The 16,723-nt window shown below is 49.1% G+C and overlaps 1 protein-coding gene across 1 annotated transcript; it reads right to left on the reverse strand.

Annotated features, from left to right (window-relative positions):
- Positions 1 to 541: 541 nt before the first annotated feature.
- Positions 542 to 15,147, reverse strand: LOC134984246 (gastrula zinc finger protein XlCGF26.1-like). The gene is made up of 2 exons (XM_063949870.1): positions 14,806 to 15,147; positions 542 to 2,084 (listed from the first exon to the last, which is right to left on the reverse strand). Exons 1-2 carry the CDS (start codon positions 15,074 to 15,076, stop codon positions 715 to 717), a joined length of 1,641 nt encoding a protein of 546 aa, XP_063805940.1. The 5' UTR covers positions 15,077 to 15,147; the 3' UTR covers positions 542 to 714.
- Positions 15,148 to 16,723: the final 1,576 nt, after the last annotated feature.

The raw sequence follows: 16,723 nt of genomic DNA on the forward strand, positions 1-16,723 counted from the left end.
TGTTTTGTGTATAACAATTCTTGTTTCTATGTTTCAGTTTGTATCTATTATGAAATCTCCGGTAGGCGGGGCGGCATGATGACGTCATCTGTGGGCGTCAGAACGCTGCAACCACGTGGAAATTCATTGCACATGAGGGGGGATATAAGGTATGTCTGTTTGTATTTTCTGTGACCTGAGTGCCGCCCATTGCTTCGTCGCTGCACGGGTACCGGACTTTAACTCATGTCGTGGGAGTACTGCCACAAATTGACTTATATATATAATTGTGCCCAAGGCTGATTATTGCATCTACAACAGATATAGGGGCTTATGTGACAGCCTGTGAGATACAGACGTGGGGTGACACTGGCACAGCTGCCCGTATATAAAGTGGCACTCATTATTAGGCAGAGCGGAAGTGTAGCAGGGACATGATAGTCAGATCGTATCCCTATTATTAGGTAATAAGCGCTCACCCCCGTCACCTCCAGGATGGTACTCCCACACTCCATCACCCCAGGCTGGTACTAACACACTCCTCTGGGCAATCTAGTTCCAGAAACTACCACTCATGCTAGAAAGTGACCGGGCCCCCCCACCTCCCCCATCCACACAATGAGAGCAGGTGATCTTACAGAACAGGTAACAGGGAAACAACAGAAACATAAAACTACAGGTATGAGATGTAATGTGACACAAGTGATAGATGTGAGAGGTCACATAGAACCGGGATCAGGATACGTTGTGTAATGAGAGGTCAGAGAGAAAGCTTCCCCCATGTTGGATGGTAACGCTGAAGCCTTGCCCTTTGTAGGTGTGACTTCTCTCATGTCGAACAAGATTTGATTTTTGTATAAAACATTTCCCACACTCAGAACATGGAAATGGTTTCTCACCTGTGTGTATTCTCCTATGTGTAACAAGTTCTGATTTCTGTACAAAACATTTCCCACACTCAGAACATGGAAATGGCTTCTCACCTGTGTGATGTCTCTCATGTCTAATAAGTTGTGACTTAACTATAAAACATTTCCCACACTCAGAACATGGAAATGGTTCTTCACCTGTATGACTTATCTCATGTCTAACAAGTTGTGACTTATGTGTAAAACATTTCCCACACTCAGAACATGGAAATGGCTTCTCACCTGTGTGACTTCTGTGATGTGTAACAAGATATGATTTCTGTCCAAAACATTTCCCACACTCAGAACATTGAAATGGTTTCTCACCGGTGTGTTTTCTCTCATGTGTAACAAGATGTGATTTCTCTAGAAAACATTTCCCACACTCAGAACATGGAAATTGTTTCTCACCTGTATGACTTCTCTCATGTCTAACAAGATTTGACTTATCTATAAAACATTTCCCACACTCAGAACATGGAAATTGTTTCTCACCTGTATGACTTCTCTCATGTCTAACAAGATGTGACTTATCTATAAAACATTTCCCACACTCAGAACATGGAAATTGTTTCTCACCTGTATGACTTCTCTCATGTCTAACAAGATGTGACTTATCTATAAAACATTTCCCACACTCAGAACATGGAAATGGCCTATCACCTGTATGGATTTTCACATGTCTAAGAAGATGTGATTTCAGTGTAAAACATTTCCCACACTCGGAACATGGAAATGGTTTCTCACCTGTGTGACTTCTCTCATGTATAACAAGAGCTGATTTTTGTATAAAAGATTTTCCACACTCAGAACATGGAAATGGCTTCTCACCTGTGTGACTTCTCTCATGTCTTACAAGAAGTGATTTGTATGTAAAACATTTCCCACACTCAGAACATGGAAATGGCCTCTGTCCTGCCTTAGCTGTCTGATGGGTAATAAGCTTTGTGTTCTGTGTAAAACATTTGGCATCTATAGAACAGGGAAACTCTGTATCTACTGTCAGAGCTGTGACAGATGCATCAATATCAGAGTGATCAGGAGAACATTTCCCAGAATCAGCAAATAGAGTTGGATGTATAATTGGGGTAATGGGGTTAGCTCCTGGAGAATCCGGTCTACTGTCATTATCTTTTATGTCACAATCCGGGGATAACATTAGATGTCCTTCTGAGATATTCCTGCTTGTGTGTCCATCTGCTGGAAATAAAATACATTATGGAAATGTGACATTTTCCTGTAACATTAATATTGTAAAGATTATAATGAAAAATGTCTGTTTACTATAAAATGAGTAGACGAGACCCAGGGTGTCCCATGGTACAATATATAATTATATAAATGACATTATTACATGTAAGCATTGCGGTTATATTTATTTTATTTTTAAACTAGGATGATTGGACTGGAGTATAACTAACACTGAGAGATCATGTGGGATTACTACAGGTGACATGAGCTGCTGCCATAATGTCTACTTGAAGCCCAAATCTTTCTATCGGTAGCTGGAAGACTTCCTGATGTAGGGACCAGTCCCTTGGAATATCCTGCCTCAGTCTCAGCTATTCGGCCACTGTATACTCCTAGCCTGATACATGGAACGCTTGAGGTGACTCTCTCTACACAATATATCAGCTTTCCCACCTCTGCCATAATCCCATTGCTTTCCTGGCAAAACCGCTGTCTGAGAATACTCGGAGATGCTTCTCCAGTAACTACTGATAGAAACATTGATCTACTGTCCATACCGCTCTGATGTACATTACATTTATGTGACACATCTCTTCCCGTGACTATATACCTTATACTATCGTCCTGTAACACACAGTGATATGATGTGAGGGGGAGAGCAGGAGTATAATAGGGGCTGCTGGCTTCTGATGTATGAGATACACCAGAGAGTGTGGGGAGGAGACTGGTCAGATCTCTGGGCTGGTAACACACACAGTGACATGATGTGAGGAGAGCAGGAGTATAATAGGGGCTGATGGCTCCTGATGTATGAGATACACCAGAGAGTGTAGGGAGGAGACTGGTCAGATCTCTGGGCTGGTAACACACAGTGACATGATGTGAGGGGGAGAGCAGGAGTATAATAGGGGCTGATGGCTCCTGATGTATGAGATACACCAGAGAGTGTGGGGAGGAGACTGGTCAGATCTCTAGGCTGGAAACACACAGTGACATGATGTGAGGGGGAGAGCAGGAGTATAATAGGGGCTGATGGCTCCTGATGTATGAGATACACCAGAGAGTGTGGGGAGGAGACTGGTCAGATCTCTGGGCTGGTGACACACAGTGAAATGATGTGAGGGGGAGAGCATGAGTATAACAGGGGCTGATGGCTCCTGATGTATGAGATACACCAGAGAGTGTGGGGAGGAGACTGGTCAGATCTCTGGGCTGGTAACACACAGTGACATGATGTGAGGTGGAGAGCAGGTGCATAATAAGGGCTTATGGCTCCTGATGTATGAGATACACCAGAGAGTGTGGGGAGGAGACTGGTCAAATCTCTGTGCGGGTAACACAGTGACATGATGTGAGGGGGAGAGCAGGAGTATAATAGGGGCTGATGGCTCCTGATGTATGAGATACACCAGAGAGTGTGGGAAGGAGACTGGTCACATCTCTGGGCTGGTAACACACAGTGACATGATGTGAGGGGGAGAGCAGGAGAATAATAGGGGCTGATGGGTCCTGATGTATGATATACACCAGAAAGTGTGGGGAGGAGACTGGTCAGATCTCTGGGCTGGTGACACACAGTGACATGATGTGATGGGGAGAGCAGGAGTATAATAGGGGCTGATGGCTCCTGATGTATGAGATACACCAGAGAGTGTGGGGAGGAGACTGGTCAGATCTCTGGGCTGGTGACACACAGTGACATGATGTGAGGGGGAGAGCATGAGTATAACAGGGGCTGATGGCTCCTAATGTATGAGATACACCAGAGAGTGTGGGGAGGAGACTGGACAGATCTCTGGGCTGGTAACACACAGTGACATGATGTGAGGGGGAGAGCAGGTGCATAATAAGGGCTTATGGCTCCTGATGTATAAGATACACCAGAGAGTGTGGGGAGAAGACTGGTCAGATCTCTGGGCTGGTGACACACAGTGACATGATGTGAGGGGGAGAGCATGAGTATAACAGGGGCTGATGGCTCCTGATGTATGAGATACACCAGAGAGTGTGGGGAGGAGACTGGTCAGATCTCTGGGCTGGTAACACACAGTGACATGATGTGAGGGGGAGAGCAGGTGCATAATAAGGGCTTATGGCTCCTGATGTATGAGATACACCAGAGAGTGTGGGGAGGAGACTGGTCAAATCTCTGTGCGGGTAACACACAGTGACATGATGTGAGGGGGAGAGCAGGAGTATAATAGGGGCTGATGGCTCCTGATGTATGAGATACACCAGAGAGTGTGGGAAGGAGACTGGTCACATCTCTGGGCTGGTAACACACAGTGACATGATGTGAGGGGGAGAGCAGGAGTATAATAGGGGCTGATGGCTCCGGATGTATGAGATACACCAGAGAGTGTGGGGAGGAGACTGGTCAGATCTCTGGGCTGGTAACACACAGTGACATGATGTGAGGGGGAGAGCAGGTGCATAATAAGGGCTTATGGCTCCTGATGTATAAGATACACCAGAGAGTGTGGGGAGAAGACTGGTCAGATCTCTGGGCTGGTGACACACAGTGACATGATGTGAGGGGGAGAGCATGAGTATAACAGGGGCTGATGGCTCCTGATGTATGAGATACACCAGAGAGTGTGGGGAGGAGACTGGTCAGATCTCTGGGCTGGTAACACACAGTGACATGATGTGAGGGGGAGAGCAGGTGCATAATAAGGGCTGATGGCTCCTGATGTATGAGATACACCAGAGAGTGTGGGGAGGAGACTGGTCAAATCTCTGTGCGGGTAACACACAGTGACATGATGTGAGGGGGAGAGCAGGAGTATAATAGGGGCTGATGGCTCCTGATGTATGAGATACACCAGAGAGTGTGGGAAGGAGACTGGTCACATCTCTGGGCTGGTAACACACAGTGACATGATGTGAGGGGGAGAGCAGGAGTATAATAGGGGCTGATGGGTCCTGATGTATGATATACACCAGAAAGTGTGGGGAGGAGACTGGTCAGATCTCTGGGCTGGTGACACACAGTGACATGATGTGATGGGGAGAGCAGGAGTATAATAGGGGCTGATGACTCCTGATGTATGAGATACACCAGAGAGTGTGGGGAGGAGACTGGTCAGATCTCTGGGCTGGTGACACACAGTGACATGATGTGAGGGGGAGAGCATGAGTATAACAGGGGCTGATGGCTCCTGATGTATGAGATACACCAGAGTGTGGGGAGGAGACTGGTCAGATCTCTAGGCTGGAAACACACAGTGACATGATGTGAGGGGGAGAGCAGGAGTATAATAGGGGCTGATGGCTCCTGATGTATGAGATACACCAGAGAGTGTGGGGAGGAGACTGGTCAGATCTCTGGGCTGGTAACACACAGTGACATGATGTGAGGGGGAGAGCAGGAGTATAATAGGGGCTGATGGCTCCTGATGTATGAGATACACCAGAGAGTGTGGGGAGGAGACTGGTCAGATCTCTGGGCTGGTAACACACAGTGACATGATGTGAGGGGGAGAGCAGGTGCATAATAAGGGCTTATGGCTCCTGATATATAAGATACACCAGAGAGTGTGGGGAGGAGACTGGTCAGATCTCTGGGCTGGTAACACACAGTGACATGATGTGAGGGGGAGAGCAGGAGTATAATAGGGGCTGATGGGTCCTGATGTATGAGATACACCAGAAAGTGTGGGGAGGAGACTGGTCAGATCTCTGGGCTGGTAACACACAGTGACATGATGTGAGGGGGAGAGCAGGAGTATAATAGGGGCTGATGGGTCCTGATGTATGAGATACACCAGAGAGTGTGGGGAGGAGACTGGTCAGATCTCAGGGCTGGTAACACACAGTGACATGATGTGAGGGGGAGAGCAGGAGTATAATAGGGGCTGATGGCTCCTGATGTATGCGATACACCAGAGAGTGTGGGGAGGAGACTGGTCAGATCTCTGGGCTGGTGACACACAGTGACATGATGTGAGGGGGAGAGCATGAGTATAACAGGGGCTGATGGCTCCTGATGTATGAGATACACCAGAGAGTATGGGGAGGAGACTGGTCAGATCTCTGGGCTGGAAACACACAGTGACATGATGTGAGGGGGAGAGCAGGAGTATAATAGGGACTGATGGCTCCTGATGTATGAGATACACCAGAGAGTGTGGGGAGGAGACTGGTCAGATCTCTAGGCTGAAAACACACAGTGACATGATGTGAGGGGGAGAGCAGGAGTATAATAGGGGCTGATGGCTCCTGATGTATGAGATACACCAGAGAGTGTGGGGAGGAGACTGGTCAGATCTCTAGGCTGGAAACACACAGTGACATGATGTGAGGGGGAGAGCAGGAGTATAATAGGGGCTGATGGCTCCTGATGTATGAGATACACCAGAGAGTGTGGGGAGGAGACTGGTCAGATCTCTGGGCTGGTAACATACAGTGATATGATGTGAGGGTGAGAGCATGAGTATAATAGGGGCTCATAGCTCCTGATGTATGCGATACACCAGAGAGTGTGGGGAGGAGACTGGTCAGATCTCTGGGCTGGTGACACACAGTGACATGATGTGAGGGGGAGAGCATGAGTATAACAGGGGCTGATGGCTCCTGATGTATGAGATACACCAGAGAGTATGGGGAGGAGACTGGTCAGATCTCTGGGCTGGAAACACACAGTGACATGATGTGAGGGGGAGAGCAGGAGTATAATAGGGGCTGATGGCTCCTGATGTATGAGATACACCAGAGAGTGTGGGGAGGAGACTGGTCAGATCTCTGGGCTGGTAACACACAGTGACATGATGTGAGGGGGAGAGCAGGTGCATAATAAGGGCTTATGGCTCCTGATGTATAAGATACACCAGAGAGTGTGGGGAGAAGACTGGTCAGACCTCTGGGCTGGTGACACACAGTGACATGATGTGAGGGGGAGAGCATGAGTATAACAGGGGCTGATGGCTCCTGATGTATGAGATACACCAGAGAGTGTGGGGAGGAGACTGGTCAGATCTCTGGGCTGGTAACACACAGTGACATGATGTGAGGGGGAGAGCAGGTGCATAATAAGGGCTTATGGCTCCTGATGTATGAGATACACCAGAGAGTGTGGGGAGGAGACTGGTCAAATCTCTGTGCGGGTAACACACAGTGACATGATGTGAGGGGGAGAGCAGGAGTATAATAGGGGCTGATGGCTCCTGATGTATGAGATACACCAGAGAGTGTGGGAAGGAGACTGGTCACATCTCTGGGCTGGTAACACACAGTGACATGATGTGAGGGGGAGAGCAGGAGAATAATAGGGGCTGATGGGTCCTGATGTATGATATACACCAGAAAGTGTGGGGAGGAGACTGGTCAGATCTCTGGGCTGGTGACACACAGTGACATGATGTGATGGGGAGAGCAGGAGTATAATAGGGGCTGATGGCTCCTGATGTATGAGATACACCAGAGAGTGTGGGGAGGAGACTGGTCAGATCTCTGGGCTGGTGACACACAGTGACATGATGTGAGGGGGAGAGCATGAGTATAACAGGGGCTGATGGCTCCTGATGTATGAGATACACCAGAGTGTGGGGAGGAGACTGGTCAGATCTCTAGGCTGGAAACACACAGTGAAATGATGTGAGGGGGAGAGCAGGAGTATAATAGGGGCTGATGGCTCCTGATGTATGAGATACACCAGAGAGTGTGGGGAGGAGACTGGTCAGATCTCTAGGCTGGAAACACACAGTGACATGATGTGAGGGGGAGAGCAGGAGTATAATAATGGCTTATGGCTCCTGATATATAAGATACACCAGAGAGTGTGGGGAGGAGACTGGTCAGATCTCTGGGCTGGTAACACACAGTGACATGATGTGACGGGGAGAGCAGGAGTATAATAGGGGCTGATGGGTCCTGATGTATGAGATACACCAGAGAGTGTGGGGAGGAGACTGGTCAGATCTCAGGGCTGGTAACACACAGTGACATGATGTGAGGGGGAGAGCAGGAGTATAATAGGGGCTGATGGCTCCTGATGTATGAGATACACCAGAGAGTGTGGGGAGGAGACTGGTCAGATCTCTGGGCTGGTGACACACAGTGACATGATGTGAGGGGCAGAGCATGAGTATAACAGGGGCTGATGGCTCCTGATGTATGAGATACACCAGAGAGTGTGGGGAGGAGACTGGTCAGATCTCTGGACTGGTAACACATAGTGACATGATGTGAGGGGGAGAGCAAGAGTATAATAGGGGCTGCTGGCCCCTGATGTATGAGATACACCAGAGAGTGTGGGGAGGAGACTGGTCAGATCTCTGGGCTGGTAACACACAGTGACATGATGTGAGGGGGAGAGCAGGTGCATAATAAGGGCTTATGGCTCCTGATGTATGAGATACACCAGAGAGTGTGGGGAGGAGACTGGTCAGATCTCTGGGCTGGAAACACACAGTGACATGATGTGAGGGGGAGAGCAGGAGTATAATAGGGGCTGATGGGTCCTGATGTATGAGATACACCAGAAAGTGTGGGGAGGAGACTGGTCAGATCTCTGGGCTGGTAACACACAGTGACATAATGTGAGGGAGAGAGCAGGAGTATAATAGGGGCTGATGGCTCCTGATGTATGCGATACACCAGAGAGTGTGGGGAGGAGACTGGTCAGATCTCTGGGCTGGTGACACACAGTGACATGATGTGAGGGGGAGAGCAGGAGTATAACAGGGGCTGATGGCTCCTGATGTATGAGATACACCAGAGAGTATGGGGAGGAGACTGGTCAGATCTCTGGGCTGGAAACACACAGTGACATGATGTGAGGGGGAGAGCAGGAGTATAATAGGGGCTGATGGCTCCTGATGTATGAGATACACCAGAGAGTGTGGGGAGGAGACTGGTCAGATCTCTAGGCTGAAAACACACAGTGACATGATGTGAGGGGGAGAGCAGGAGTATAATAGGGGCTGATGGCTCCTGATGTATGAGATACACCAGAGAGTGTGGGGAGGAGACTGGTCAGATCTCTAGGCTGGAAACACACAGTGACATGATGTGAGGGGGAGAGCAGGAGTATAATAGGGGCTGATGGCTCCTGATGTATGAGATACACCAGAGAGTGTGGGGAGGAGACTGGTCAGATCTCTGGGCTGGTAACACACAGTGACATGATGTGAGGGGGAGAGCAGGTGCATAATAAGGGCTGATGGCTCCTGATGTATGAGATACACCAGAGAGTGTGGGGAGGAGACTGGTCAAATCTCTGTGCGGGTAACACACAGTGACATGATGTGAGGGGGAGAGCAGGAGTATAATAGGGGCTGATGGCTCCTGATGTATGAGATACACCAGAGAGTGTGGGAAGGAGACTGGTCACATCTCTGGGCTGGTAACACACAGTGACATGATGTGAGGGGGAGAGCAGGAGTATAATAGGGGCTGATGGGTCCTGATGTATGATATACACCAGAAAGTGTGGGGAGGAGACTGGTCAGATCTCTGGGCTGGTGACACACAGTGACATGATGTGATGGGGAGAGCAGGAGTATAATAGGGGCTGATGACTCCTGATGTATGAGATACACCAGAGAGTGTGGGGAGGAGACTGGTCAGATCTCTGGGCTGGTGACACACAGTGACATGATGTGAGGGGGAGAGCATGAGTATAACAGGGGCTGATGGCTCCTGATGTATGAGATACACCAGAGTGTGGGGAGGAGACTGGTCAGATCTCTAGGCTGGAAACACACAGTGACATGATGTGAGGGGGAGAGCAGGAGTATAATAGGGGCTGATGGCTCCTGATGTATGAGATACACCAGAGAGTGTGGGGAGGAGACTGGTCAGATCTCTGGGCTGGTAACACACAGTGACATGATGTGAGGGGGAGAGCAGGAGTATAATAGGGGCTGATGGCTCCTGATGTATGAGATACACCAGAGAGTGTGGGGAGGAGACTGGTCAGATCTCTGGGCTGGTAACACACAGTGACATGATGTGAGGGGGAGAGCAGGTGCATAATAAGGGCTTATGGCTCCTGATATATAAGATACACCAGAGAGTGTGGGGAGGAGACTGGTCAGATCTCTGGGCTGGTAACACACAGTGACATGATGTGAGGGGGAGAGCAGGAGTATAATAGGGGCTGATGGGTCCTGATGTATGAGATACACCAGAAAGTGTGGGGAGGAGACTGGTCAGATCTCTGGGCTGGTAACACACAGTGACATGATGTGAGGGGGAGAGCAGGAGTATAATAGGGGCTGATGGGTCCTGATGTATGAGATACACCAGAGAGTGTGGGGAGGAGACTGGTCAGATCTCAGGGCTGGTAACACACAGTGACATGATGTGAGGGGGAGAGCAGGAGTATAATAGGGGCTGATGGCTCCTGATGTATGCGATACACCAGAGAGTGTGGGGAGGAGACTGGTCAGATCTCTGGGCTGGTGACACACAGTGACATGATGTGAGGGGGAGAGCATGAGTATAACAGGGGCTGATGGCTCCTGATGTATGAGATACACCAGAGAGTATGGGGAGGAGACTGGTCAGATCTCTGGGCTGGAAACACACAGTGACATGATGTGAGGGGGAGAGCAGGAGTATAATAGGGACTGATGGCTCCTGATGTATGAGATACACCAGAGAGTGTGGGGAGGAGACTGGTCAGATCTCTAGGCTGAAAACACACAGTGACATGATGTGAGGGGGAGAGCAGGAGTATAATAGGGGCTGATGGCTCCTGATGTATGAGATACACCAGAGAGTGTGGGGAGGAGACTGGTCAGATCTCTAGGCTGGAAACACACAGTGACATGATGTGAGGGGGAGAGCAGGAGTATAATAGGGGCTGATGGCTCCTGATGTATGAGATACACCAGAGAGTGTGGGGAGGAGACTGGTCAGATCTCTGGGCTGGTAACATACAGTGATATGATGTGAGGGTGAGAGCATGAGTATAATAGGGGCTCATAGCTCCTGATGTATGCGATACACCAGAGAGTGTGGGGAGGAGACTGGTCAGATCTCTGGGCTGGTGACACACAGTGACATGATGTGAGGGGGAGAGCATGAGTATAACAGGGGCTGATGGCTCCTGATGTATGAGATACACCAGAGAGTATGGGGAGGAGACTGGTCAGATCTCTGGGCTGGAAACACACAGTGACATGATGTGAGGGGGAGAGCAGGAGTATAATAGGGGCTGATGGCTCCTGATGTATGAGATACACCAGAGAGTGTGGGGAGGAGACTGGTCAGATCTCTGGGCTGGTAACACACAGTGACATGATGTGAGGGGGAGAGCAGGTGCATAATAAGGGCTTATGGCTCCTGATGTATAAGATACACCAGAGAGTGTGGGGAGAAGACTGGTCAGACCTCTGGGCTGGTGACACACAGTGACATGATGTGAGGGGGAGAGCATGAGTATAACAGGGGCTGATGGCTCCTGATGTATGAGATACACCAGAGAGTGTGGGGAGGAGACTGGTCAGATCTCTGGGCTGGTAACACACAGTGACATGATGTGAGGGGGAGAGCAGGTGCATAATAAGGGCTTATGGCTCCTGATGTATGAGATACACCAGAGAGTGTGGGGAGGAGACTGGTCAAATCTCTGTGCGGGTAACACACAGTGACATGATGTGAGGGGGAGAGCAGGAGTATAATAGGGGCTGATGGCTCCTGATGTATGAGATACACCAGAGAGTGTGGGAAGGAGACTGGTCACATCTCTGGGCTGGTAACACACAGTGACATGATGTGAGGGGGAGAGCAGGAGAATAATAGGGGCTGATGGGTCCTGATGTATGATATACACCAGAAAGTGTGGGGAGGAGACTGGTCAGATCTCTGGGCTGGTGACACACAGTGACATGATGTGATGGGGAGAGCAGGAGTATAATAGGGGCTGATGGCTCCTGATGTATGAGATACACCAGAGAGTGTGGGGAGGAGACTGGTCAGATCTCTGGGCTGGTGACACACAGTGACATGATGTGAGGGGGAGAGCATGAGTATAACAGGGGCTGATGGCTCCTGATGTATGAGATACACCAGAGTGTGGGGAGGAGACTGGTCAGATCTCTAGGCTGGAAACACACAGTGAAATGATGTGAGGGGGAGAGCAGGAGTATAATAGGGGCTGATGGCTCCTGATGTATGAGATACACCAGAGAGTGTGGGGAGGAGACTGGTCAGATCTCTAGGCTGGAAACACACAGTGACATGATGTGAGGGGGAGAGCAGGAGTATAATAATGGCTTATGGCTCCTGATATATAAGATACACCAGAGAGTGTGGGGAGGAGACTGGTCAGATCTCTGGGCTGGTAACACACAGTGACATGATGTGAGGGGGAGAGCAGGAGTATAATAGGGGCTGATGGGTCCTGATGTATGAGATACACCAGAGAGTGTGGGGAGGAGACTGGTCAGATCTCAGGGCTGGTAACACACAGTGACATGATGTGAGGGGGAGAGCAGGAGTATAATAGGGGCTGATGGCTCCTGATGTATGAGATACACCAGAGAGTGTGGGGAGGAGACTGGTCAGATCTCTGGGCTGGTGACACACAGTGACATGATGTGAGGGGCAGAGCATGAGTATAACAGGGGCTGATGGCTCCTGATGTATGAGATACACCAGAGAGTGTGGGGAGGAGACTGGTCAGATCTCTGGACTGGTAACACATAGTGACATGATGTGAGGGGGAGAGCAAGAGTATAATAGGGGCTGCTGGCCCCTGATGTATGAGATACACCAGAGAGTGTGGGGAGGAGACTGGTCAGATCTCTGGGCTGGTAACACACAGTGACATGATGTGAGGGGGAGAGCAGGTGCATAATAAGGGCTTATGGCTCCTGATGTATGAGATACACCAGAGAGTGTGGGGAGGAGACTGGTCAGATCTCTGGGCTGGAAACACACAGTGACATGATGTGAGGGGGAGAGCAGGAGTATAATAGGGGCTGATGGGTCCTGATGTATGAGATACACCAGAAAGTGTGGGGAGGAGACTGGTCAGATCTCTGGGCTGGTAACACACAGTGACATAATGTGAGGGAGAGAGCAGGAGTATAATAGGGGCTGATGGCTCCTGATGTATGCGATACACCAGAGAGTGTGGGGAGGAGACTGGTCAGATCTCTGGGCTGGTGACACACAGTGACATGATGTGAGGGGGAGAGCAGGAGTATAACAGGGGCTGATGGCTCCTGATGTATGAGATACACCAGAGAGTATGGGGAGGAGACTGGTCAGATCTCTGGGCTGGAAACACACAGTGACATGATGTGAGGGGGAGAGCAGGAGTATAATAGGGGCTGATGGCTCCTGATGTATGAGATACACCAGAGAGTGTGGGGAGGAGACTGGTCAGATCTCTAGGCTGAAAACACACAGTGACATGATGTGAGGGGGAGAGCAGGAGTATAATAGGGGCTGATGGCTCCTGATGTATGAGATACACCAGAGAGTGTGGGGAGGAGACTGGTCAGATCTCTAGGCTGGAAACACACAGTGACATGATGTGAGGGGGAGAGCAGGAGTATAATAGGGGCTGATGGCTCCTGATGTATGAGATACACCAGAGAGTGTGGGGAAGAGACTGGTCAGATTTCTGGGCTGGTAACATACAGTGATATGATGTGAGGGTGAGAGCATGAGTATAATAGGGGCTGATAGCTCCTGATGTATGAGATACACCAGAGAGTGTGGGAGGAGACTGGTCACATCTCTGGGCTGGTAACACACAGTGACATGATGTGAGGGGGAGAGCAGGAGTATAATAGGGGCTGATGGCTCCTGATGTATGAGATACACCAGAGAGTGTGGGGAGGAGACTGGTCAGATCTCAGGGCTGGTAACACACAGTGACATGATGTGAGGGGGAGAGCAGGAGTATAATAGGGGCTGATGGCTCCTGATGTATGAGATACACCAGAGAGTGTGGGGAGGAGACTGGTCAGATCTCTGGGCTGGTGACACACAGTGACATGATGTGAGGGGCAGAGCATGAGTATAACAGGGGCTGATGGCTCCTGATGTATGAGATACACCAGAGAGTGTGGGGAGGAGACTGGTCAGATCTCTGGACTGGTAACACATAGTGACATGATGTGAGGGGGAGAGCAAGAGTATAATAGGGGCTGCTGGCCCCTGATGTATGAGATACACCAGAGAGTGTGGGGAGGAGACTGGTCAGATCTCTGGGCTGGTAACACACAGTGACATGATGTGAGGGGGAGAGCAGGTGCATAATAAGGGCTTATGGCTCCTGATGTATGAGATACACCAGAGAGTGTGGGGAGGAGACTGGTCAGATCTCTGTGCGGGTAACACACAGTGACATGATGTGAGGGGGACAGCAGGAGTATAATAGGGGCTGGTGGCTCCTGATGTATGAGATACACCAGAGAGTGTGGGGAGGAGACTGGTCACATCTCTGGGCTGGTAACACACAGTGACATGATGTGAGGGGGAGAGCAGGAGTATAATAGGGGCTGACGGGTCCTGATGTATGAGATACACAAGAAAGTGTGGGGAGGAGACTGGTCAGATCTCTGGGCTGGTAACACACAGTGACATGATGTGAGGGGAGAGCAGGAGTATAATAAGGGCTGATGGCTCCTGACTCCCTCACAGGGCAGATACAGTTCCCTCATTAGTTTGTACTGACAGAGGAGGGTGTAGGATAAGAGATTGTTGTAGTGACTGAGGAAGGAGAATATGTAACTCTGTTCTGTAATAAGTGTTTATTACTCACCTGTGCTGATATCTGTAGGGATCTCCTCCTCCTTACACTGTTGATCACCCCTAACATACGTCTCTTCTTCTCCCTCTATATCTTCTGCCTTTATATCAGTCACATACGTCTCTTCTTCTCCCTCTATATCTTCTGCCTTTATATCAGTCACATACGTCTCTTCTTCTCCCTCTATATCTTCTGTGTTTATATCAGTCACATACGTCTCTTTTTCTTCCTCTGTATCTTCTGCCTTTATATCAGTCACATATGTCTCTTCTTCTCCCTCCATATCTTCTGCCTTTATATCAGCCACATACGTCTCTTCTTCTCCCTCTATATCTTCTGTTTTAATATCAGACAGACGTTGTACCTAAAAAGAAAAAAAAACACTATAATGACATTTGCATACAGTCAGATTAAACTGAGGTGAAACATTATAATATCAGTGTATGAGACACACAGCTCCTCTACAGATCATATAGTGATAGTCACTTTGGTATATTGAGGAGACCCTAAATCCCACCTACCTGATCCTCCTGTGGGATACTGTACAATGCCCCTTTTCCAGCAGTCACCTCTCCAGTCATCTCCCAGACACGTCCTCTGGTGTTACTGTATAATGTACCATTCCCAGCAGTCACCTCTCCAGTCATCACCCATACACATCCCCTGGTGTTACTGTATAATGTCCCATACCCGGCAGTCACCTCTCCAGTCATCACCCAGACACGTCCCCCGGAGTTATTGTATAATGCCCCATTCCCAGCAGTCACCACTCCAGTCATCACCCGGACACATCCCCTGGTGTTACTGTATAATGCCACATTCCCAGCAGTCACCTCTCCAGTCATCACCCAGACACGTCCCCTGGTGTTATTGTATAATGTACCATTCCCAGCAGTCACCTCTCCTGTCATCACCCATACACATCCCCTGGTGTTACTGTATAATGTCCCATTCCCAGCAGTCACCTCTCCAGTCATCACCCGTACACATCCCCTTGTGTTACTGTATAATGCCCCATCAATATCATTGTAAATACTACCAGATCCCCTCACTTCCCCAGTCATGTCCCTATATTATTACTATAGATATAAGTGATGTTATTGTGACACTCCCAGACCCCCTCTTCTCCCCAGTCATGTCCCTGTATTATTACTATAGAGATATGTGATGTCACTGTGACACTACCAGACTCCCCCGCCTCCCCAGTCATGTCCTTGTATTATTACTATAAATATAAGTGACATCATTGTGACGCTCCCAGATCCCTTCACCTACTCAGTCATGTACCTGTATTATTACTACAGATATATAAGTGATGTCACTGTGGCACTCCCAGATCCCCTCACCACCCCAGTCATGTCCCTGTATTATTACTACAGTAGTAAGTGATGTCACTGCGACTCACCTCCCCAGTCAAGTCCCTGTAGTATTATTATTATTATAAAAATGTGATGTCACTATGATGCTCCCAGACCCACTCACCTCCCCAGTCATATCCTTGTATTATTACTAGAGATATAAGTGATGTCACTGTGACACTCACAGATCCCCTTACCTCCCCAGTCATGTCCCTGTATTATTACTATAGATATAAGTGGTCACTGTGATGCTCCCAGATCCCCTCACCTCCCCAGTCATGTCCCTGTATTATTACTATAGATATAAGTGCTGTCACTGTGACACGTCCAGATCCCCTCACCTCCCCAGTCATGTCCCCGAATTATTACTATAGATATAAGTGGTCACTGTGACACTCCCAGATCCCCTCACCTCCCCAATCATGTCCCTGAATTATTACTATAGATATAAGTGATGTCACTGTGACGTTCCCAGACCCTTTCACCAACCCAGTCACGTCCCAGTATTATTATTATTACATATATAAGTGATGTCACTGTGATGCTGCCAGATCCACTGACCACCCCAATCA

Source organism: Pseudophryne corroboree (genome assembly GCF_028390025.1).
Source record: "Pseudophryne corroboree isolate aPseCor3 chromosome 3 unlocalized genomic scaffold, aPseCor3.hap2 SUPER_3_unloc_43, whole genome shotgun sequence".
Taxonomy (NCBI): domain Eukaryota; kingdom Metazoa; phylum Chordata; class Amphibia; order Anura; family Myobatrachidae; genus Pseudophryne; species Pseudophryne corroboree.